Below are 24,571 nucleotides of genomic sequence, written 5' to 3'. Positions count from 1 at the left end.
TTTCTTTGCTCTCCTTCATTAACACGATATCAATTAACCGCAAAGAGCTTTGACCAAGGAGCGCCCCTTTCTTACCTTCTCTGTCAGTATATCCATAAAAAGATTAAACAGTTAGTGAAAAACTTTAATGCAAACGAACCGTCACTGAAAAACTTTCGGTCAATCCGACACAAGATCTTACTTTGGTGTAAACTTCCTCCTACTTATCTTTTCCGGGCCTTACGTACTTCAAAAATCCATTTCTCTTTTATATTATGTATAGCTCTTGCCTATACGCCTTCTAAAGATCTATAAATAAGAAGTGCAGCTCTCTTTTAAACTTTAAGTATTTCTCTATCAACTGTTTGAAAACAAACAAGGCATCCGTTATGTTCCTTGCTGGCATAAATCCAAATTGTCCTTCTCCTAATGATGTCTTTTTCCTTAACCTTGGCTCTACAGCTCTTTCGTCGTAGTTTTTTTTTAATTGTTTATAACTCGAAAACCATCACGTTTACAGAAAAATTACAACAGACCTATTTTGTTCAGAATGGCCCAGAAAACAAAAAAAATTGTATGTGCCAAAAAAATTCATTGTTTCAATGTGTTTAAAAAAATTGTGTAAAAAAAATTGAACAACTTTTCGTCTGGGCGACCTCTTGAATCTTATTTTGGGGTATCTCTGGGGTGTGTTGCAAAGATAGTCACTAAAAACTTTCATTGTTTCTTCTCTTTTTCAAATGACGCTACAGTCCAAATTAAGCTTAGACCTCCTATAATTTCTACAGCAATAAAAACTTTGATAGATCCATTGGGCAGAGACCCAGAAAAATATTCATTGGTAACATCGAAGATGGTGAGGCAGACATGAAAGTACATATTTTTTGAGGAAGGCGATGGATAGAGAAGACTGATAGAAAATTCTTTGAGAGACTAGGGACTCATAAAACATAATCATAATGATGATATTTTGAACAGTTGAGGTAGCTTGGCAACTATAAAGTAAGCCAACTATAACGAAAAATTCCTTACAAAGACTTTACTGGAGTCAATATAAAGAGCATCACTTTTTATTCAATATGATACGCATAAAATTGAGCGGGAGGACCAAAATTTGCAATACTAAAATATTATTTAATATTTGATAAAATCTTTTTACCTCAGTCTCAATTTTATTCTGTGCAAGATCATGTACAGTTAACACGTCTAAAATAATTATTTTAGAGCCGGTATGTTTAAAGATCAATTATTATGTTTCAAATGATGAGGGCAAATATTGAAAGCCTTGAAACCGGTAGCCCAAAATTTACCAACTTTATTAAATAAAAACTACTTGAGATTGTGACTACTGACTCATTTCCCGTACTAGTATTATGTTTCAGTACATGAGAAATGTGCACTCAATGGCAATATGCTGAAACCAATTTCCGCTTATTTACTAACAACATTGAACCATAGTTACTATGACCGTTTGTTTAACCCTTAACTGGGGAGATGAAATAATTTTACAATGCATGGGATTTGGGGTCACTTTGACCCCAAGAAAAGAATAATCTCGTAAAAAGATGTTTTTAGAAAGAAAAATTTGCGGTGTGTATACTACATAGAAAATAATAAATGTGTTTTTTTAAACAAACTGGCTTTTTACATGAATTGTAGCAAATGGATGTCTTCTTGTCTTTATTTCTAGGACATAAATAGCTCCTTTTGCGTTTATTTTATTAGTAGTTATGTCCAAAAGTGTATTAATAATGACCATCGGCCAACGACGTGTTCTTCTATTTGATGAAGAGTTGGAACACTTTTGGTCCAATGTATCCACTCCACTCTTGGTAGAATTGTAAAACAGTGTAATATCTGGTTTACCTGTAGTGTTATCGCATTTGTTATCTTGGTGTGGTGAAAATACAAGAACAACTGCTTTTCCTTTGTTGGAACATAAGACAATTTCTCTTTTTTTAAAGTTTCAACAAATATCAAAACCTTTTCTTTAATTCGGTACACAACTCTATAGAGGAAAACCAATTATCAGTGGTAACATTTGTGTCGCTTTGCTCTATTAGTCTGCAGAGGCGTATCACGGACAGTGAACAATCCGAATGTAATTATAAGTTCGAATTGTTTCTAACGCCCTGTGTCCGTTTTTTCTCGATAGACGATGTTACAATAAAATGTTGAAGTCGTGGAGTAAAATACAGTTTTATTGACAGCTACTTAATTATTAGACTATTATAGTTGTTGTTGAGGTAAAAATTTTTAATAGACTCTGTCCCAAACTAGTCGCAAAGCTATATTTATAATCTCATTAAAATGCTACGATTCATCAAATAGGTGTATTGCCTTGGCATAGAAAAACATAGTATATAAAACATTTGAATTTTTAATAATTAAGCTCTAATTTAATAATTTTATATTTTTGGTAATTAAGCTACTAATCGATATGTTTCACAATTATACATGGTGAAACTATAAAAATTCAGAAAATTAAGATTAATGTGAGATTACAAATTAATGGACTAATTTGTGATTGAACAATTTGTGTAATTACAATAAATTTTTTATCAGATTCGAATAGACGTCACCCACCCATTTTTTTACAGTATAAGTAAGCATTTTAGATAGTTGGTTCGAGCGTCAATAAGATACATTATTTTCAAGCCACACTTGTTCGGCTTATTCAGCATGTATATTTTAAATTTGCACCGACCTCTAAAGCCGACTAATATTTCATCAATACAGGCACTATGTGTAATGGAGTACAATCTCTTACAGTTTTGGTGATCTTCTGTAAATATCAATAGCTGCAGAAGGATTTTCATGTTTTCTCTATTTTCTGGAAGTTTAATCATCAAATCGCAGGCACAAAAGTAAAGCAAAAAAATCTTTTCTCATTCATAGTACCCCGAAAAATATCACGTAAAAAACCGTCTGTGGAAAAGAGAGACAAAAGGTATTCGTGGCCAAATTTGTTAATACTACTTAGAAGTAAAAGACCTAAGAATGCCTCAAATTCTATTTTATCGATAACAGCCAATCGGTCAAAGGTCTATTCGGATCTTTCCCTTTATTTCTGTATAAATGTAGCTATTGGTTAGTGTGTGTCATAATTTTTGTAAAAAGTGTATCTGAAAATAATAGTCGCCACACCTTTAAGGACCATCTGCATCTCCTAGAGTACTCGCCTCATTACATCCTCATGGTAAATGCATAACAAGATTATGACTCCTGTTCCAATTTGTAACGATTTTTTCCACGAAAATATCCTAACTGAATAACTGAATCTGAAAAATTTTCACTTGGTTTAACATCACTTGTTTTGTCTTTGCTCAAATGTGTATTATCAACAGAAAAACTTTGGTCACCTTCTTTATCAGCAAATTGCTCAGAGTCACTTGATTGCTGAGAAGTCAGTCCTAATCTGGAACATTTTCGCTTTAAATGTTCTCAGCACCACTGTCATCGGTTCTTTACTCAATATCTCCTCAAAATCCGGATCCGTTGGTTTAAAAATAAGTCCATGACACCAAAATCCAGCCATTATTGTTACACACTGACAGTAAAAAATAACTGTTATCAGGGATATGGCGTCACACTGGCCCCAGCTATAACAAATGTACGTGAAGATATTGGGAAACAAAAAACAACTGACTAGTAGTAAGTATGACATCTAATCTTAGGAAGGTACTGATGAGGTCGAAGCAGTGCATGAACAAATAACTTGTAAGCACAAGTTTGTTTATCTGTCTGGATCAATATGACCCTACCTCCCCAGTTTAGGGTTAAATAGTGATGTGGTGTAAGATTCTTGTAGCCCTTATGGTAGCGGTGCCCAACCGGTCGATCATGACAGCCACTGGAGTCGATCGCGAAATAATTCAAAACTAATCAGGCCCAGGTCGAAATATTCCAGGTAATCCGATCGCGTGACGTTCGGCGAATGTTAACGAATCTTCTCGAGTGTATGTTCCATGTATAAGGAGATGCGGCGACGGAGCGGGAGTCGCTATAACGAAAATAACAATATTTAAAACGTAAAGTGCGTGCGGCGGAAAAAATAAAAGGTACCAATCACTATCAAAAACGTTTTAATAGTGATTGGAAGGCAGAATTTTTGTTTGTTATATTTTATTCTTACTTCCCGCGTTTGGGCATTACCCAAAGGTTTTAGTCACAAAAAAGGTATTTTAAAAAGGAATGATATAAGCAACTGTTTGATAAATATATTCAACTATTATACAATATATTCAACAAAACTACATCTCACCTTACTGTCTTTCTTGGCCTATCCGACTGCTCAAATTTTTGTCCAGAATACTTTTACATCGGTTAGGGGTTTGTCTCCTGGTTGGTTGCAAGATATCTCTCAAAGTTATTTCAAAGTTGTCGTTTACAGCTAAAATAGTTGTTATCGTCGTCATTTCGAATATGCATTCCTATAATATTACTATGCGTTCTTTTAACTAGAGTCATTTTAATAATGCGTTAATTGATATTTTCCCATGAAGCATTTTCCCAGCAAATATTAAACACTGACTACTTAAAAAAACAGCTCACAATACCATTACCGAAAGACATAAGCAATGTGTGTCCTCCCTGAAGAACATCTGAGGTGACCATTATTGACTCTTAAAGATTATTAACACGCTTAACTCTTTAACTAAGACCTGACAACGAATTTTTGATCCATTCTACAAACTGAACATGAAATCCCACACAAAGCAATTTTGCAAGAAGAATTTGATGATCAACACGATCGAATGCTTTACTTAACTCGGTATATATAGTATCCACCTGCTTTCAACCATAAGCTCAAACTGATAGCAAACTACATTAGTAGTTGTAGATTTTTTTTGCACAAAAATCAAGCTAAGATTGAAATAAGCCCACTGCATAACCAAGATAGGTGTTTAGCTATCAAAATATCGAAAAATTTAGGTATTGAATTATTAGCTATTGAAGCGCCAGTAGATCTTGCTTTTCTTTGGTGGTAACACCATGCCTTGCTTTACCGGTACCTCTATAGGCCCCCATGAATTCCTCAAACGTGAGGTCAGAGACATCTTGGACTTGGTTTACTTCCACTTCTTCATCTACGTCGTGGTCACCTTCGAAAGACGCCAGCCGGTTATGGTGTACTATTATCGGCTTTCCTCGAAATCTTGCTTATTCGGTAGATGACATCTTTGATCTTCTCGATAATGAGGTATGTACCTTCCCAAAATTGCTGCAACTTGGGAGAACAACCTTTTCGCTTCTTGGGATTATAGAGCCAGACTTTGTCGTTCTTCTTAAAGCACCCCTTTTCGGCTTGCGTATCGTACCGTTTCTTCATTCGGTTGCTAGCGATCTAAAGATGGGAACGGACCAACTCGTGTACATCGCCCATTCTTCTTCGTAATTCGATCACATAATCTTCACCTGCTACATCTTCTCCAGGTCGACACCCAAACTCTAGATCACAAGGTAGTCGCATCTCGCGACCGAATAGGACTCTGGCTGGTGTCTGGCCTGTTAATTCGTTAACAGCAGATTTGTAGGCCATTGTGAAGAACGAAAGATATTGGTCCCAGTCTCGCTGATGATGGTACACCATCTTTGTCAAATACTTGCCAACTGTCCTATTCATCCGTTCTACCATACCATCAGATTACGGATGATGTGCTGTAGTTCTTGTTTTCTTCATGCCTAGTTTATCACATATTCCTTGAAATAGATCGCTTTCGAAGTTCCTTTCTGGTCACAACTTTACTAAAATATCCAAGGACTCGTTCCTGTCCTCCTTGAATCTGAGATAGCACTCCTCCAATTCAAACATTACTTGCATCTGTATCCAAGCAGATTTCTCCTTCTGTCAGTAGATACCCTAAAATTGCTGCTGTGATTAAATGTTTTCCTTTTTCAAGGTCTCAAAGTGGTGCACTTATAACAGAAATAAACCAAAAAATGCAGAGATGGACACAATATATAGCACAACTTTTTGAAGACAAAGAGAGAACAGAAGCACCAAAAGAATTTAAGGATGATCCTGGGCCTGACATACGAGAAGAAATTGAATATGCAATGAAACAAGCTAAAGGTGGTAAATCTCTACAGCTCTAAAGCTGCCCCCCTAAGGCCGATCCGTTCTAGTTTTCCTGATGGTGAGTTTCTTGATTTGCATCGTACCTAGGTTGCTTACATAAACTTCGTACGTGTCCTTTTTCGCCACAATTCCAGCATCTTATGGTATTCGTTTTCTTGTATGTAATACTTTTCATCATATTAACAAGCTGGTCAAGTTTATCTTCGTCTCCTTCCTCTTTTACAGTCCCAATTTTACTCTAGCCACCAGAGGCCTGCCTAGCTGACCCGTATTCGAGGGCGACGGATAAGACATCAACCAGCGTCTTGTGATGAGCTAATTGCAGTGTTCTCTGCATTTCATGATCACGAAGACCACCAATAAACGTTTGAACGGTCAACTTTTCCATCATGTCTTCGGGAGCTGTTGGATAAGCATATCGTACTAATCGGGCAATATCTACCTCATATTCTTAAAGAGCCTCATCTCTCTTTTGTCTTCAATTTTTAAGCTGCGACTAATATACATGCTCCAAATGTTCCTGGCTATATCGCATAGTTAACCTCTTCCTGTTCCTCTTCATTGAAATCATCCGTCTCCTCTACGGCTATGGTCTGAAGGCACATCTAAGGCATCTCCTCGAAGAACGATAGTCAGGTTTACAGGCTTTTCTTTTTCAGACCATCCATTCGCTCTTGCAGCTGATTCGAACTGTTTCATGTAGCTGTTCCATGACGATTTTCCGTCGAAAGTTGGGACTTTAACATGAACAGAACCTCCACTTCCTTCAAATTTCGGCCGTGTTTCCAACTTACATTTCGTCTCGTCTTCTTTTGTCTCTATTGTAATTGGATTGTTTCCTCTCTCTAGTGTCCCTGTTTCCTCCATCTTCCTTTCCATCTCTTTCATCTTTTCTTCGAAGGCCAACATCGGCAGCAACTTGGTTTTTTAACGAAGATAGTCTATCGTCGAGGGCAGTCATTTCAGAAGTGACTTTAGAGATTTCCAAAGAGATGTTAGCAGAAACCAGAAACTTTGTTCTCTAATAATGCGATGTCACCAGAAACTTTGGCCACATCACCAGAAACTTTCGAACGAGATGACAGCAGCATGTTTGTCTTCAAATATATAAGTTTCCGGGTCCAAACCCTCTTTCTTCAAAGCGTTCTTTAGTCGTTGGACTAAATCAGCCTTTTTCCGGTAGAAGCTAATTAGATAATAGGTCTGTCCTCGAGATGTCTTCTTAAATTCGTAACTGTGAACTCATAAATCGTAGTCATTTAGAGACACCACTGAACTATTTTTATAAATCTAATTTATTAACTTTATTTATTATAAAATCATGTTCTAACACTTAGTTTATTAGAGTCTTTATTTAAGTTATATACAAGATTACACTAATTTATTTTTCACTGACACTATTCTAATTTATATAATTTATTTACTACATTTACTTCCCGCGTTACAATTCAAACTCGACTCGATACAATTATTCTTTTTCGACTGACTATTTAATAACCGTTAGTTTGGAGTTAGTTCCCTAGAATTCGGCCGGTGACCCTTGCTGAACGTTCTCGAACGCCATGGAACCCAGACAGGTTTTATCGAAGGGGACTCTACTAAAAAATACTTGTTAGAAAAATATGTTTACAGTTTAGGTATGAGTCATATTTGTCGTAACAATACCTAACCTTCTTAAGCGAGACGGCACTTAAAGAAGAAGAAGACTTGAATGCATATACTTTGATAATTTTCAATGTTTTCTTTCTGATCACATTTGAGTGTCGGCTCAACAAAACTCTCCTTCCAAACTTCAGGAAATAAAGATGGCTGTAATGAGCTATTAACTAAAGTACCTATGGAATGTAAGGAATATAGTAACAAAGTAATAAATATTGGAACATTTAAATGCGTCTCTACATGTAGCACAAAAATACATTAGTAAGTAACCATTTTTGCAATACAACAGCTCTTGTCTCATAGGTATACAACATTTTTCTACCAAGTGAAATTTAGTTCTACAGCCATTACAAGCAATTTTTTTTTATCATCACGACCCAAATCTAGTGAAAATACATCACAATTGTTACTATTGGAAGCAGACATAACCTCAAAAGGAAAACTTCAGACTAAAATGCACAGTTTTTGCTGCACTCTGAACAGAACTATTTAACTAGTGCATACAATATTTATATTTAATTAAACTAATAATAAATGAGTGTAAAATAATTATTAATAAATTTCCTTGTTATAGTACATAACCACATAACTGATTACTAACCAAGTTGGTTGTTGCCACTCGGTCGATCAAGTCCTTGTTTGCAATCCGCAAATGTTCTGAAAATTTGTAAATCCATTTTGAATAATTTTTAAAAATTTTTAATAAGTTTTTACTTCATAGTAAGTTTTGTATAGTTCACTTCAAATAAAAGTTTTTTGTACACAGGTCCTATCTAAAACATACTAACCTTAAAACCCTCTATCAGCGCATGCCAATCGTAGATGAACGTTAAATATAATATGCAATAAAAACAATATCAACAACAAAAAATAAATTTTTTTTTTCCATAATTTTATCAAAAATTCAAGAGGTTTCCGTTTTTCATGTCGGTGAGTGTATATTTGTTTACACTTATCTCTTTAAATTATATATCTATTTATTTACATACTATAACCATGTTGTTTGTTAATATTTAAACAATACTTAAATAATAAGTTGATTAAATTTAATGTGTTTTCTCATAAACACATAAATACTTTTCTAACACAATATTAACATTGAATGTGATCAGTTAATTACAGACATTAGACTAGTCTTCAACTAATAATTTGAAAAACAAACTAAGAATAATAAATATATATCAGCAAAGACAACCACTAAGTAATTAAAAGTCTCTAAATAAAATGCAAGAAATTAATTGGATAGCAGTAGCTTTCATAGTTTTGCCACATACTGGAGGTCTCGCAGGGGGTATTATAACTAAGAAGAATATCTTTTGGTACAATGGCCTGAAAAAGCCTTTCGGCACACCACCTGGCTGGTCATTTAGTCCAATATGGACGATTTTATATAGTAGTATGGGATATGCGTCATATATGGTATACAGAGATGGATATGGTTTTGACGGTAAGTTCTTTAAGTCGCATTATTTATGATATTAAACAAGTAGTGATTTTTTTGTTCAAACATTTATATCACATTAGCATGTTTCATCTTGAGGATCTTTCTCCTATAGGTGAAGGTGAAGGTAATATTTCGACATTCGTTATTTTATTTTTCTTCTTAAAGTTCCGTCTTCTACGTAAGGTGGGATATCAACATTGCAATTTTCACTTTATTTATGGCAGCTCTAAGAAGTTGGATGGAGATCAAGTTGAACCATTCTATCAGATTTTACAACCAATGAGTACTCTTTCTTTCTCTCTCTCTTTAATACCTTCCATAATTAACTGTAGCAGTATGTAGCTTTATCCTTTCATGACATGTCCAAAATATTCAAGTTTTCGCTATTTAATGTATTGGACGACTTCCTTATTTTTATGTAATCGGCTTAAAACTTCAATATTGGTTACTCTGTCTCTCCACGATATACGCAGTATTCTTCGATACCACCAGTGTGCAATGCCTCTAATCTTTTGATCTCTGATTCTTCCAGATTCCATTGCTCAGAGCCGTATAGTAGCGTTCTAAAAACATACTGCGCCTTAGACTTAACCGTTATTCTATTGGTCCATGTTATTCTGTGCATTTTGCTATAGTACCAATCTGTAAAAAGTTTAAATTGTTGATTTGAGTTTGTTTTTTTTTTCTCCATGTTTCCAAGTCATATAGCAATGTGGAAAATACGTGTTATCGTAGTATTTTTGTACACATATCTATATTAGGTTACGGTTATAAAGTAAGATTAATGAATGTGTTCTTGCAATGTATATTTTACATCTAATTTTTTTGTTATATCTGCAACCTTCCTTAAATATGTTTCTAATTATTTAGATACTACTGTTTATATCGTTCTTGTTGACGACCACGTACATTTTTTAGGTTTTTTTAAGATTATCATCATTTTTATTCCTATTTCATAATATTCGCATATGTTCATCTTATATACATGGTTTATTACGAATGGCAATTTTTCCATGTCATTTGCAAAATAACTATAATGTCACCATATACTCGTATAACGTTATTGATGTCATTACCTTTAACCACAATATCTTACGCAGCTTTCAATAGAGCTTTCTTAAATATAATTTAGATGCTGATGCCAGTGGCTCACCTAGAATTTTCCTGTGGGGGGGGGGGAGTTTTAGTTGGGCACCGAAATTTTCTTTATGATGTTACCTCCATTTTAAGTCCTTAAAATTTGTGAGTAACAGTGTCGGAATAGTGCCGGGGGGAGGGGGGGGGGTTAACCCCAAAAACCCCCCTTGGGTGCGCCACTGGTTGATGCTGAATACCAATGGTAAAATTATGCATCCACTCTTCAGAGTACTTGGATGCTTTGGAACCAAGCGTCAAGGAAAGGTCGTCCGCTGACGGCTTGAAAGATGAATGTTTGAACTTATTCTTCTTCTTATTCCCTTTATAAGCAATTTTACTTGTTTATTGGAGGATTGATCCCTCTATGGAAAGTTGTCACTCCATCTTTTCTCGCCCGATGCTTTTTTTACTGATTGGTGATTTACCTGTTGTTATTTTTACCACACGGGTCTCCTTCATTCCGCTTATGTAGTCATTTCATTCTGTTTTCTATATAGTCCTCTTGTTTATACACTGTACGTTACATTGTCTTCACCCCTTTTTCGACCTCTCAGTGTATTTCCTTTAATTTTTCTCAGTATTGTCATCTCTGCAGTTTCTAGAACCTTTGTGTTGCTGCTGTGTCGGGACTTGTTTCTAATGCATTTGTCAATATTAGTCTTACACTAGCTTTATAAATTCTTGACTTCATCTTTTCCACATTGCTGACATAAAAGCTGAAGAATAGAAAAGCTGCAGCTAAAGCTGGAATACGAAACGATCTAATGAAATATTGTAGAGCAGCAATCATAGAACAACTAACAATATTCATTAAGAAACTCTAAAGCACAATAAAATACCGAAAGATTAGAAAACTAGTGAACTAATTCTACTGTTAAAAAAATATAGGGTATAAAAACAGAAAACTACAGAGGTATAAACTTGTTAAATACTACCCTGAATGTTTGGACTTAACAATATTTATTTTCTGAATAATATCTTAACCGTTTTTTTAGTCTGTTGTTTATCATTTGCTAAACTTTGAATTTAAACAAATAGCACATTATAGATATAATATTTTACGTGCACATAAGTTTATTGTGCATTGGCAGAGTTTGTTGTATGACTTGGCTTTCGTTACAATTTTCTTCCACTGATATCGATCTGTGCATAATTCCCTCCAGTTTCTCACTTTCAGGATTTTAAAATCTCTCATGACCTGGTCCTCTCATTTTTCTCCGGGTCTTTCCCTTAGTCTTTCAGTTTCTGGCTTCCATCTGGTGATCTTCTTAATCAGTAAGTCGCTTTTCCTTCTCTCTGTGTGTCTCAGCCATCTCAATCTCTGCGCTTTCATAAATCTATATCTAACTATATCTTTTCCCTTCATTATATGTTTGTTTATGGTTCATTCTCTTCCCATTTCTCCACTTTCCATTCTTATTGGCCCCATAATTCTTCTGAGAATTTTCCTTCCAAATATTCTTAATTTTTCTTCATCCTTATCTGTGGGGCACATTGTCTCAGCTGCATATGTAACTACTTGTCTAATTTAAACTCTATATCTTTTTAGTTTTGTATTTCTGGATAAGTTCTTATCGTTCATTATCCTATTATATCTCCAGTAGGTTTTGTTACCTGCTAGTATTCGCTATGTTACTTCTTCACTTCTGTTATTTTTGCCATTCACAATTATTCCCAAATAACTTAAAATAATCTGCTATGCAGACGACGTAATACTACTCTCTCAAAGTCAAGATGATTTACAACGTATGCTGCACCAATTTAATATAACCGCCAGAAAATTTAACATGTTAATTTCCCCAATAAAAACAAAATGCATGGTTATAACAGCAAATTTACTAAGATGTAAATTGGAGCTGGAAGGTCAGATAATAGAACAAGTGATGGAGTTTAAATATATAGGCATCACATTATCTAGATACGGAAAGCTCGAAACCGAAGTGGACGATCAAGTAAATAGAGCAAACAGAGCCGCAGGCTGCCTAAACGAAACAATATGGAGAAATAAAAATATCGGGAAAGAAACGAAAGGCAGAATTTACAAAACAGTCATCAGACCAATAATGACATATGCGGCAGAAACAAGACCTGACACAGAGAGAACAAAAAGGATGTTAGAAACAGCAGAGATGGTAAGACACTATGGGACAGAGCTATAAGTACAGATATACGACTTAGAGACCGACCGATTAATCGGCTTCGGCATCGGCTTCGGCCACCTTCGGCCAATATTTAAACCTTCGGCTAAAATTCGGCTTCGGCCAAAACAAAGCCGAAGGTTTCGCCGAAGGTGGAGTAATAAAATGCTCTGTCAGTATACTATACGATAGAAATGAAATAATCTCTGAACAATATGCTTCGGCGAGTCTTTGATAATTTAAATAGTATTTACACCCTATTTTATACCCTTAACTAAAACGTTTTACAAACTTTCAGGTCAGGTAGTAGTAGGAATAAATTTTAACAATAGGCCAAGATGTCTCAAAGATCATCATTTGAATATTTCTCACGTAGTAAAATTCTGATAATAATAATTTTATTGTATTTGTTAAAACTCACGATTACTGGTGTTTTGACTAGATACCTATAAATGGCAAAACATCGACCATCGACTATGAATGTTTCGACTTTAATGTTTTTTAATGTTATTTATTTTTATTATCGCTTCTATTACCAAATAATGTATAAATGTTTGACTTTTTTATCTCATAATTTCATATTTTTGTTTATCACATATTAGGTATCACGTATTAGGATATAAAAATATAATGCACATTATTTAAATTATTAACATAATATAACAGGTATATTTTTAGTCACCTTCGGCTTCGGCTTCGGCCGAAGGTATCCTACAGGCCGAACTTCGGCATCGGCTTCGGCTTCGGCCAAAAAAATCACATTCGGTCGGTCTCTATACGACATAGATGCAAGGTGGAGAACATCAAAAACTGGGTAAGAAATAGAAAAGTAGAATGGAACGATCGTATAAGCCGCATGACAACAAATAGAGTAGTAAAGACGGCAAGAGACGGTTCCCCAATAGGAAGACGATCAGTAGGAAGACCACGCAAACGATGGAATGACAACTTACTGGAGGCACATTGAAAAACAGACAGAGTCATGTCTATATAAAAAGAAGAAGAAGAAGAAGAAGAAGACAATTATTCCCAAATATTTAAATTGTTAAACTCTTTCAAAAATGTAACTTTCTATCTTGGTTTTTCTCGTTTTGTTATCTTCTCTTCTAGAACAGAGTAGATATTTTGTTTTTCGTTCGTTAATTTCTACACTTCTTTTCCATGTTTCATTTGCCAAGTTTGTTACTGATTCTTTTAATCTTTCCTTGTCTCTTCCTATAAGAACTATGTCAACTGCTATGTGCTATGTTGAATAGTGTGTCGAACTCCTGTTTCTATGGTAATTGATCTTGTACTACCTTCTTCTGTTGTTATTTTAGCTTGAGAGTCATTTCTGTTAATCTTATTAGCTTTGCCGGTATACTTATCTTGATTTTTTATTTCGTTGAATAATTTATTTCTTCCAATAAAGTCAAAGACTTGTCTGAAGTTTACGAATAGGGTGTGGAATTCTATGTTTTCCTTGCTGGTAGTCCCCAGTTTTTTTCTCTGTGAATTAAGTGAGTTTGTGTCTGATGAGGATACTCTAAATCTAACAAAGCACTACTTAAATAACACATATTTCATCTATAAGGAGGAAAGATGTAAACAAGTTGAAGGAGCACCGATGGGTTCACCACTGTCACTGGTAATAGGAAACCTGTTTATGCAAGAAATAGAACAGCGAGCAATAGGAATAGCCGAACACAAACCCAAACTTTGGCTTAGGTACGTGTATGATACTTTTATAATCTGGAGATATGGAGAAGAAAAAAGTAAAGGTATTTTTAGAACACATCAATAATATACACCATAAAATCCAGTTTACTATGAAACTGGAAGAAAACGAACAACCACCATTTTTAGATGTGTTAATAATAAAGAAGGAAGACGGGTACATAGGACACACAGTATACCGAAAACCCACACATACCGACAGATATCTACGTGCCGATTCACATCACCATCCTGCATAATTACATTCAGTCATTAAAACCCTGATGACACGACCCGAAAGACTGACAGATGAAAAACATGAAAATAAAGAAATGCATAATGTGAAAACAGCGCTAAGAAAAAACGGCTTTTCAACATATACCATCGAAAATGCTTATCATCATCATCAGTGGCATTACAGCTCGTTATGAGCCAAAGCCTTCTTCAGAACAATCTTCCATTCGCCCCTGTCTCTGGCAACTTTTCTCCATGCTTTAACTCCGATGGATTTTAGATCATCCTCTATGTTATCTTGATACCTAAGTTTTGGTCTTCCTCTGGCTCGTCTTCCCACTGGTCCTCTTCGGTCGAAAATTTTTCTGATCGTTGCATCTTCATCTCGCCTAATTACATGTCCTACCCATCGAAGGCGTGCTAATTTAATATATTTTACAACGTCAGGTTCCCCAAAACTTCTATATAACTCAAAGTTGTAGCGCCTACGCCACAAACCCTGTTCTTGGATTCCTCCGTATATTTTTCTTAGAATTTTTCTCTCGAAACCTTTAAGCAATTCTTGGTCGTTCTGTGTAAGTGACCACGTTTCAGACCCGTATGTTAACACTGACCTTATTAGTGTTTTATATATGGTAACTTTAATTTTTCTGGGTAGTTTTGGGGCCATATGTTTCCTCAAGCCATAATAGCACTTATTGGCAATATGTTGGCCTGTTATCAAATTACTCGTCATATAAGTCTGAGTTGTAGATTAGTTAAGAATTTTACTAGGATAGCCTTTATTCAAAAATATATTGTATTGTATAGTATTTTATTGTATTGTATTGTATGTTTTGTTTTGTGTTAAATAACGTGGTCAAATGATGCTACGTGCTACCCAAAGCCAAATATTAAACTTACTAATGTTTAATTATTAAACAGTATCAGTGCTTTTTTGAATTCTGTCTCCTCCATGTTAAAAAGTATTCTGTTCGTATACTCCTTTTTTTATAATTCTGTTCTTTGCAAATTCTACATATAAACTGCTGACAATTCTGTTTTTTCTTATAAAAACTGAACGTCTTTGCAATTTTTCTCTATGGATGTATTCTCATCTAAATAATTTTAAATGGAATGATCATCTGTATGGATTCGTATACGAAACGTCTTCAACAAAATATAAAGTAGCAAGTATCCTTTCTTTTATTCCCCAAATTTTGACCAATTACCATGTATATTCTGAAACCAGCCAGTTATTATGAAGGTTTTTATTTGGTTAATATGTCCTCTAAGTTAAAGAGGAAAATTAATTTTAATTGTAGTCTTTAATCTATGTTCTATGAATCATTATCACATTTATTTTTATTCGTAGGACCTGCTGGATTACCGCTTCTTATATACGCAATCAACCTTTTAGTTAATTGGACCTGGACACCTATGTTTTTCGCAAGGAAGGATATGAAATTAGTAAGTTACAATAAACGAAAACAATTTTATAAATAGTATATGGTCCATAAACCTTGCTTGGGCTTATCTTTTATCTTATCTTATCTTATCTTATTTACATAAGTATATCAAAAAAAAATTGCCAATTTAAAGTCGTATAACGGCTATTAAATTTGTTTAATGACGACAGTAAGTTATTATAAAGAAAGGGACCAGCATAGTAAGGGGGCTTTTTAAAACTAACATGATTCAATTTCTTTAAATGGATTTGATCTAACATTGTCGTATAACATGAGTAGAAATTACTATTCTTTTCAAAAGATTTACACCCCAGTCAATGAAGGAAAAGGGCTGAAAAAATCTTATACAGATATTTAAAGGTTCTAAGAAGTATATGAGGGGTAGCTGATGAAAAATTCGTGAAGACGTACAACTGATTTTGTTTTATTTTTTTTAACCGATCTTAAAATGTGAAAAACACAGTTTTTTGTCTATAAAACGTTATTACACATTCTAGAGAAAAATGTTTTAAATAAAAGTTATGGATCATAAGAAGTACTTTGTTTTGAGAGTTTCCAAAATAAAATACATAGACAATTGTCCGAGATAATTGTAAAAACCACTTATTTTTGGAGTAATTTATAAATTTTAATAACTTTGTTTTTTGCATAAACACATGTAATATAACCACTTAAAATTGTGGCAAATAAGGAATTATTAAAGTATCCCAAATTTCAAAAAACAGATCGAACAAATAGTTTATAAGTTATTCAATTCGTTTATCCCGGAAAACGATTATTTAAACAACTGTACATATTTAATTAGTCACTCTAGAGGTATTTTATAAATCGCAATTGATTCCTTAAGGCTTCATTTATAAGGTTTATTAAAAAAGTTTTTAATGAATTTGTTATTAAAAAACAGTTTGAAAAAGGGTTCACTTATTAGCTTCTAAACATTCAGCCAAACAAAGGCTGACGAAAAAACACACTTTCCAAAAAATATTGTAGCGTACAATTCTCCACTTTAATTTTCAGTGGCGATATTTTACGAGTACCACCATTTTAACGGGTTATAACTTTTTATTTTTTCACTGTGTACCTACGCCATCTATCAGTTGGATCATAAATTTAGATCTACTTTTACAATTTGTTCCAGTTTCAGCTTTTAATGTTAATAAACAATGGAAATATGATTTTTTTTAAAATCTATCTGGTTTCCTATTGGTCATAGAAGGTTCTGGTTTTTTTGAAAAGTATGTTTTTTACCAGCTTTTCATTAAGCCTACATACAAGTGTATGACATAAAAAATGTCAAAATTATTATACTTAAATGTTTATAAGCTATAATGTTTAAAAGTCATCCCTTTTTCAAACCGATTTTTAATAAAAAATTTATTAAAATCTTGAGATTTTTTTAACATATCTTAAAAACGAAGCCTAAAAAAATCGATTGCGATTTACAAAATACCTCTAGAGTGACTGTTTGAACCAGTACAGTTGTTTAAATAATGGCTCTCCGGGATAAACAAATTGAATAACATTTGGTTGATCCGTTTGAAATTTAGCACACTTTAATAACTTATTAAATGCCACAATTTTCAATAGTTACATTACATGTCATTATGCAAAAAACAAAGTTATTAACATTTATAAATTACTGCAAAAATAAGGGTTTTTTGAAATTATCTCGACCAATTCTTAATGTATTAAATTCATAAGAACTAAAAAAGGGACTGTTCTGGCTAAAACAGAACCTCACTTTTAAACTTTCTAACAATCAAAAATTTAGTTATTGCCGACAATTCAAAGAATTACCTCCTTTTAAATGTAGTTACATTGGGTTTTTCGATTAACCTTGAGTAAACCTTTGCGTTTTAAGTTCAAAGCTACCATACATTTCAAACCTTAAAAAAAACTTTTTTTGCACATAGTAACAAAAAACACCATTATGTTACTAACAAAGTTTTTTAATATTCTAACTCTACAATTCTAAGTTACGGTAAGATCAATAATGTTTTTATTAGATAATATATGGTAGCTAATTATAATTTATTCTCTTTCAGCCCTTAAGAAGCCAAATTAATTCTCTTTGGCGAAAACGTTCGGCGAAACAATTGATACTCATTAGAGTCTTTCTTGCAGATTTCCCCAATATTTAAGAGTTTACTATATATATATATATATATATATATATATATATATATATATATATATATATATATATATATATATATATATTAGAAGTGATTATTTCGACCAAAAAATAATTTATAAATACGTTCAAATTATCGGGTATAGTGGTCTATAATAAAAATCTTTCTTTTTTCTAAATTACTCAATATTTCGCTATTTATTTAAAAGCTTCCTCAGGAGTAAACTAAAAACAATTTGAACATTACAAAAAATGGCGTACAAATACATTTTAAAACACTTACAGAATTTAAAAGATTTCGCAAATAAAAACTGGCATTGAAGTATTTGAAATATTGAATGTCAAGATTATATTGTCTTAAGCACGTTCGTTACAGCTATACGATAAAAAATTAAAATTATTTCAAATGTAAAAATAAAAATAACAATAAAAGAAAAGTTAGAAGAATAATATTTATTTGATGAATTATTAAGGTTAGTTGTTATTAAGATGAATGTTGGCTATTTTTAATATTTATAAATTTTGTTCAATATGTTACAATATATTTTACTTAACTGTCCAGTTACTTTAACACTTTAAATTATAAAACGGACACTGGACAGTTAAGTAACATATATTGTAACATAATGAACAAAATTTATAAATATTAAAAATAGCCAACATTCATCTTAATAACAACTAACCTTAATAATTCATCAAATAAATATTATTCTTCTAACTTTTCTTTTATTGTTATTTTTATTTTTACATTTGAAATAATTTTAATTTTTTATCGTATAGCTGTAACGAACGTGCTTAAGACAATTTAATCTTGACATTCAATATTTCAAATACTTCAATGTCAGTTTTTATTTGCGAAATCTTTTAAATTCTGTAAGTGTTTTAAAATGTATTTGTACGCCATTTTTTGTAATGTTCAAATTGTTTTAAGTTTACTCCTGAGGAAGCTTTTAAATAAATAGCGAAATATTGAGTAATTTAGAAAAAAGAAAGATTTTTATTATAGACCACTATACCCGATAATTTGAACGTATTTATATATATATATATATATATATATATATATATATATATATATATATATATATATATATATATATATATATATATATATATAAGAGGATATCAAACACTACAGACCTATAACTCTACTACCAAATCGTATACAAGATATTCACAAAGATCATCAACAACAGATTAACAAACGCATTAGATGCTGCGCATCCGAGAGAACAAGCTGGCTTCAGAAGTGGATTCAGTACCATAGATCATAGTCATACTCTTCGAAAACTAAGCAGAGCATATGCTAGCAGTATTTCATATTCTCTAGCAGAGCTAGAGAATATGAAATACTGCTAGCATTAACCTACATAGATATTTCGAGAAGGCTTTCGATTCTATATATTCCAAGGCAGTAATAAAAGCTTTGACCAACCAAGGCATTGACAAACCGTACATAGAAAAGCAAATATATACAGAGAAGCAAAAGCTAAGGTAAAAATTTATGAAAACACTCCAGAATTTCCCACTACCAGAGGCGTCCGACAAGGAGACGCAATATCACCCAAAGGTCTTCACTGCAACTCTAGAAAATAAATTCAGCAAAATGAACTGGCAGAACAAAGAAATATCCATTGATGGAGAATACCTCAGCCATCTAAGATTTGCAGACGACATCGATCTGATTGCTAATAATCCTGCAAAACTACAAGAACTTATAAGGGACCTAAATGTAGCTAGAAAAGAAGTTGGACTAAAAATGAACTTAACAAAAACAAAAACCAAGTACAACGAGCTAGTGGATGTCCAAGATGTAATAATAAACAAGACTGGACTTGAGATATTAGACGAGTATGTATACCTGGGACAATTAATACATAAATCTGGCTCCTTACTTCCAGAAATCAACAGAAGAATGAAACTAGCTTGGACATCTTTTGATAAAAATGCAGTTATATTCAAATCGAAGATGCCAATCCACCTGAAGAAAAAAGCATTCGATCAGTGTATGCTGCCAATCATGACATACGGCTGCGAAACTTGGACACTAAAGAAAGAGATAATATCGAAACTCAAAGTCAGTCAAAGGTCGATGGAGCGATGAGACGATCCCTTCCAATCCAACGACCAGGATACTGCCTGCAAAGGTATTCCCGGACTTCATTACTGTAATGCGGTGGAGCACCATCTTGTAGAAACCACATATTTTACCTTATTGCAATATTCACTTCTTCTAAATACTCTTGTAAATCGTTTGCCAATAACTGCAAATAATTATCACCATTTAAATTGTTGGGAAGAAATACTGGGCCTATTAGATTGTTATCCACAATTTCTGCCCAAACATTAACTTTGAAAGTCCTTTGGTAATGAGTCGTTTTTTGACCTGAGGATTTTCGTCGGCCCAAATATGCTCGTTATGATGTGTTTTCCATTAACAACCAATTGCAAAATTCAATCCTTTTAGGATAATATTTAACCAATAACTCTTGAACCGTTGTTAAGTGATAGGGTTTACGCAGCTGATCCTTCAAACGCCTCCAAACCCTTACGTGAGGAACATTTAGTTGAGCAGCTATTACCCTTGTACTTGTTCCAGGGACTTCTTCGATGATTTCTAAAATGTCTTCATCACTTGCATTCATTATTGGACGACCACAATTGCCAGCAACTTGCGGTTGGAATGTACCCGTTTCCCGTTAACGACGATCAATGGTCAGAAATAATCGTCTATCGGGTGTATTTCGATTGGGGTATTTTAATGCATAATTTAATCTGATCCAACTTACCCAAAGTTAAATGCATATCTGCCATTTCCTGAAATGTGTAGGCCATTGTAATATCAAAATTTTTAATATTAATCTTATTCACACAATAAATGATAGCTTCAAATTATTGACTATTATTGATGGAACTGTTTGTAATTATTGTATTCGTAGAAACTAATTGTAATTTTATGGCCAACTAAGAAAAAACTAGTTTTTCGAAAAAGTGGTAAAAGGCAAAAGAGTTTTATAAATAATGTGTTAAACTAATGATACCACAAAATTTATTTGATTTGAACGTACTCAAAAGTTTGGGGAGATTTAGGACTGCAAACTCCCCTTAAAATTTTTCTGTGCGCTTAGATGTTGTTGTTTCTTTTGTATGAAAAATGCTTTCAGAACAAGAAAGTAACGTGTCCGTTTTTATTACAAAATATCAAGGAGTTTAGGAGATAATAAAAAAAAACAATTTTTATTTTGTAACTTCAAAGGGCTGTAACTTTTTTTGTGTACACTTTTGTACTAAGGTAAGTTGGATTCAATCAATTTATTTTGTCCCCGGAATGCGTGATTTATACAGTGATGAGTGCCTTAAGAACCGGGAAAATAACGCAAAAGATAGAAAACATAATACGTTGTGAAATAAAAAGAGATGAAAGTAGTAGAGGTGGGAAATTATCGATAGAAACCTCTAATTTACATAAAATTACATTAGGACTATCGATAGTTTCCCACCTTTAGACGTTAGCTTATGAGCTAGTTGACTTCAGTCATAATATTACAAGTATGACGTCGAACATTAACATTTTTTAAATTTCGCATAAAGTAAAAACTAATTGAAGGCAATAGAGTAAATGTAAGTAAACAGTTTAATTAGTAGTAATTTGATAAATACAGAATAATAAGCTATGATAATTCTGTATTGAGAAGAGTGTATAAGACGTCTCAAATCACAGTCTATTATTGATCAATACTTTAATTTTGGATAAAAACTTTAATTTTGGATAAAAACATACTCGTACTTAAACTGTTTTTACTTACATTACGTGATACGTATTAATATGACTAAAGTCAACCAGCTTATAAGCTAACGTCTAAAGGTGGGAAACTTTCGATAGATCTAATGTAATGTAAAGTAAATTATAGGTTTATATCGATAATTTCTCACCTCCACTACTTGCATCTCGTTTTATTTCACAACGTATTATGTTTTCTATCTTTTGCGTTATTTTGCCGGTTCTTAAGGCACTCATCCCTGTATATGACATACCATTTTGAGACATTATTAAATTTACATTTACAATAAATTTCGAGCTTTTTCGAATCCAATTTTCACATTTAAGGTTTTCTATCTTCTGTTTCAACTCTGCAGAAAGAGTCATTTTGATTATATTACTTAATGGGTTTATTTTTAGCGTTATTGTTATAAAAGCACAATTTTTTTCAACGGTAGTGCAATTGGTTATTTTAAAACAAAACTGAGATCACTAGACACATGGCAGTCTACTGGACCGAATACCATAACTTATGGTTATAGGGAAAACCGGCGTGTGGCAAAAAAATGTGGTGAGCCAGGACAAATTCAAATGATGTATGATGCTACAGGCTACCTTAGGACTTGGGTACATACCAAAAACAAGAATGATAATACGGGTAGCTTTTATAGCCAACCCTGGCAAAATCGGACAGAAAAAAAATAAGTCCCTGAGGCCGATATGTTTGATGTCAGTCGTACTGCAAACTCTAGAAAAGCTGCTCGACAGGCATATTAAGGATTGAGTATTGTTTGAAATTCTGATACATCAGACATAGTATGCATATCGAGCAGGACTCTTTACAGAAATGGTACTGCATCATCTCGTTCAGAGGGAAAACGTTCTGAAAAATCAACGCTGGGTACATTTCTCGATATATAGGGAGCACTTGACAATACTTTCTTCTTCTTAGGGTGCCTGTCCGTTCTGAACGTTGGCGATCATTCTGGCTATGATGACTGTGTTGGTTGCTATACGAAATAGCTGTGTTGAGGTCTTTGTATACCATGCTCTCAGCTTAGCAAGCCAGGATATTCTTCTTCGTCCTGGGGCCCTTTTTCCTTGCAAAATGCAATGAAGTAGCTCGCATCTGCCTTGATTTCTCATTATATGTCCCAAGTACTGCAGCTTACGGCCCTTCACGATGTTGACCAAATCCGCGGTTGTGTTCATCCTCCGCAGTACTTCTTCATTGGTGACTTTTTTCTGCATGTAGTTCACATACAGATTTTCTCCAGTTACGTTTTCCTTGCTGATAATCATTAGCTTGGGTTGCTGGTGTTTATATCCAATACCTCCTACAAAGCAATCATAAGGGCGATTGGTCTAAAAAGAATATACGAAACAAGTTGCAGATGAATAGACTGTCTGCTGGGAAGATTATGTGTTATAGGCAACATTAAAGGGAATGCAGTGCCAGCACAAGTAACCAGAGGCTGTCCGCAGGGGGAGTTTTATCTCCTCTCTGGTCATGAATTGCCTGATAGCTAGTCCTAAGACTATGATCCGACGAAGGCAACATAACTCTTAATAGGAAAATATACCCGGTCAAACACGTGGTAAAATATATATTGGACGGACATGTGCTATTAGGGCTGAAATACTAAAAATACTAATAACTAAGGTATCAGCTCAGTCGAACAGGCTTTCTTACTGGACAATCGTCAGTCAAAAGACACTGCATACAATGGGGCTGTGTCATGGAGACTCAAGCTGCAGACTCTGTTGTAATGAATCTGAAGCTGTCAACCATATCTTGCATGACTTCGAGGTATTAGATCGCAGATGTCAAACACTTTTTGGAGACTACTAAATAACTCCAAAAACATATGGTACCCATCCAATAGATCTGAACAATCTGGTACAGGGTTTCAATAATCCTTGAATAGGTATCAAGAAGAAATTATTGTTTTATTATTATCTATGTATGAGCATAATTATTAGACTATTCTTACCTAAGAGCAACTAATTTATACATTTATAGCTAAAATTGTTACTAATATATTCTTGTTTTATTTTTAGGCCCTCTACAACATGCAACTTATCAACGCTACAGCTCTTTGTATGGCGTACCTCTTCTACAAAATAAATAGCACAGCTGGTTTTCTTATTATACCATATCTAGCATGGTTGGTCATATCAACTTATCTCAATTATACCTTTATGATAAAGAACCCACCCAAAAGCGCAATTAACTAAAAAATATTAAATATAATATGTATTATAGTGATAGATTTATTAGATCAACGTTAAGTTATGACGACAATCGTTTCAAAGTGTATAATAAAATGAAAATTTGGACATACGTTGTACTATCTCCAATTCTCACAATCCTTTTCCTGCATTGGCTTAGATTATAGTCTCCTTTTCTTAGAAATATCAGTAGCTGAAACTAAGAAGATGAGAGTACCACAAGCGAACGGTACTTATTTTTGAGGGAAGATTTGTAGTGGATAATCCATTTAGATGTTCAGGATTTAGACTAAGAGACGTGAAAAAAAAATTAAGCAGCTTTTCGCTGAAGCAGCGGTCGTCATGTTGCCGGCAGCGTCGTCGTTTAGCGTCATCGAGCGTGTTCATGCTGTTAGGCCGTTTTTCAATTTCGATGGCTTCACGAATGATTCTCGATTTTAAGGAGCGGATGGAAGCGATGGTTTTTGCTTTTTCGAAATCTATTTTGTGGCCTGTCTGAATATGATGTTGGGCTAGGGCTGACGTAGTATCGGAATGTTTGACAGATACAGAATGTTCGTAAATACGGTTATGGATTCGTCGGTTTGTCTGTCCTATGTATGTATATGGGCAACTTGAACAAGGTATCT

The 24,571-nt window shown here is 33.7% G+C and overlaps 1 protein-coding gene across 1 annotated transcript; it reads left to right on the top strand.

Moving 5' to 3' along the window:
• The first annotated feature begins 8,805 nt into the window (after nucleotides 1-8,805).
• Nucleotides 8,806-24,050, top strand: LOC140434847 (translocator protein-like). The gene is made up of 3 exons (XM_072523419.1): nucleotides 8,806-9,167; nucleotides 15,723-15,817; nucleotides 23,772-24,050. Exons 1-3 carry the CDS (start codon nucleotides 8,945-8,947, stop codon nucleotides 23,946-23,948), a joined length of 495 nt encoding a protein of 164 aa, XP_072379520.1. The 5' UTR covers nucleotides 8,806-8,944; the 3' UTR covers nucleotides 23,949-24,050.
• The last annotated feature ends 521 nt before the right edge of the window (nucleotides 24,051-24,571 follow it).

Source organism: Diabrotica undecimpunctata, chromosome 2 (genome assembly GCF_040954645.1).
Source record: "Diabrotica undecimpunctata isolate CICGRU chromosome 2, icDiaUnde3, whole genome shotgun sequence".
NCBI classification, from domain to species: Eukaryota; Metazoa; Arthropoda; class Insecta; order Coleoptera; family Chrysomelidae; genus Diabrotica; species Diabrotica undecimpunctata.
Note: the sequence above shows the minus strand (reverse complement) of the source record. Positions and strands in the feature narration are given on the sequence as shown.

Excerpts from the sequence above, each read along its gene's own strand:
- LOC140434847 (XM_072523419.1), top strand. The coding sequence starts at position 8,945 with ATGCAAGAAATTAATTGGATAGCAGTAGCTTTCATAGTTTTGCCACAT. Across the intron at positions 9,168-15,722 it reads AGATGGATATGGTTTTGACG|GACCTGCTGGATTACCGCTT; the intron begins GTAAGTTCTTTA and ends TTTTATTCGTAG. Across the intron at positions 15,818-23,771 it reads CAAGGAAGGATATGAAATTA|GCCCTCTACAACATGCAACT; the intron begins GTAAGTTACAAT and ends TTTTATTTTTAG.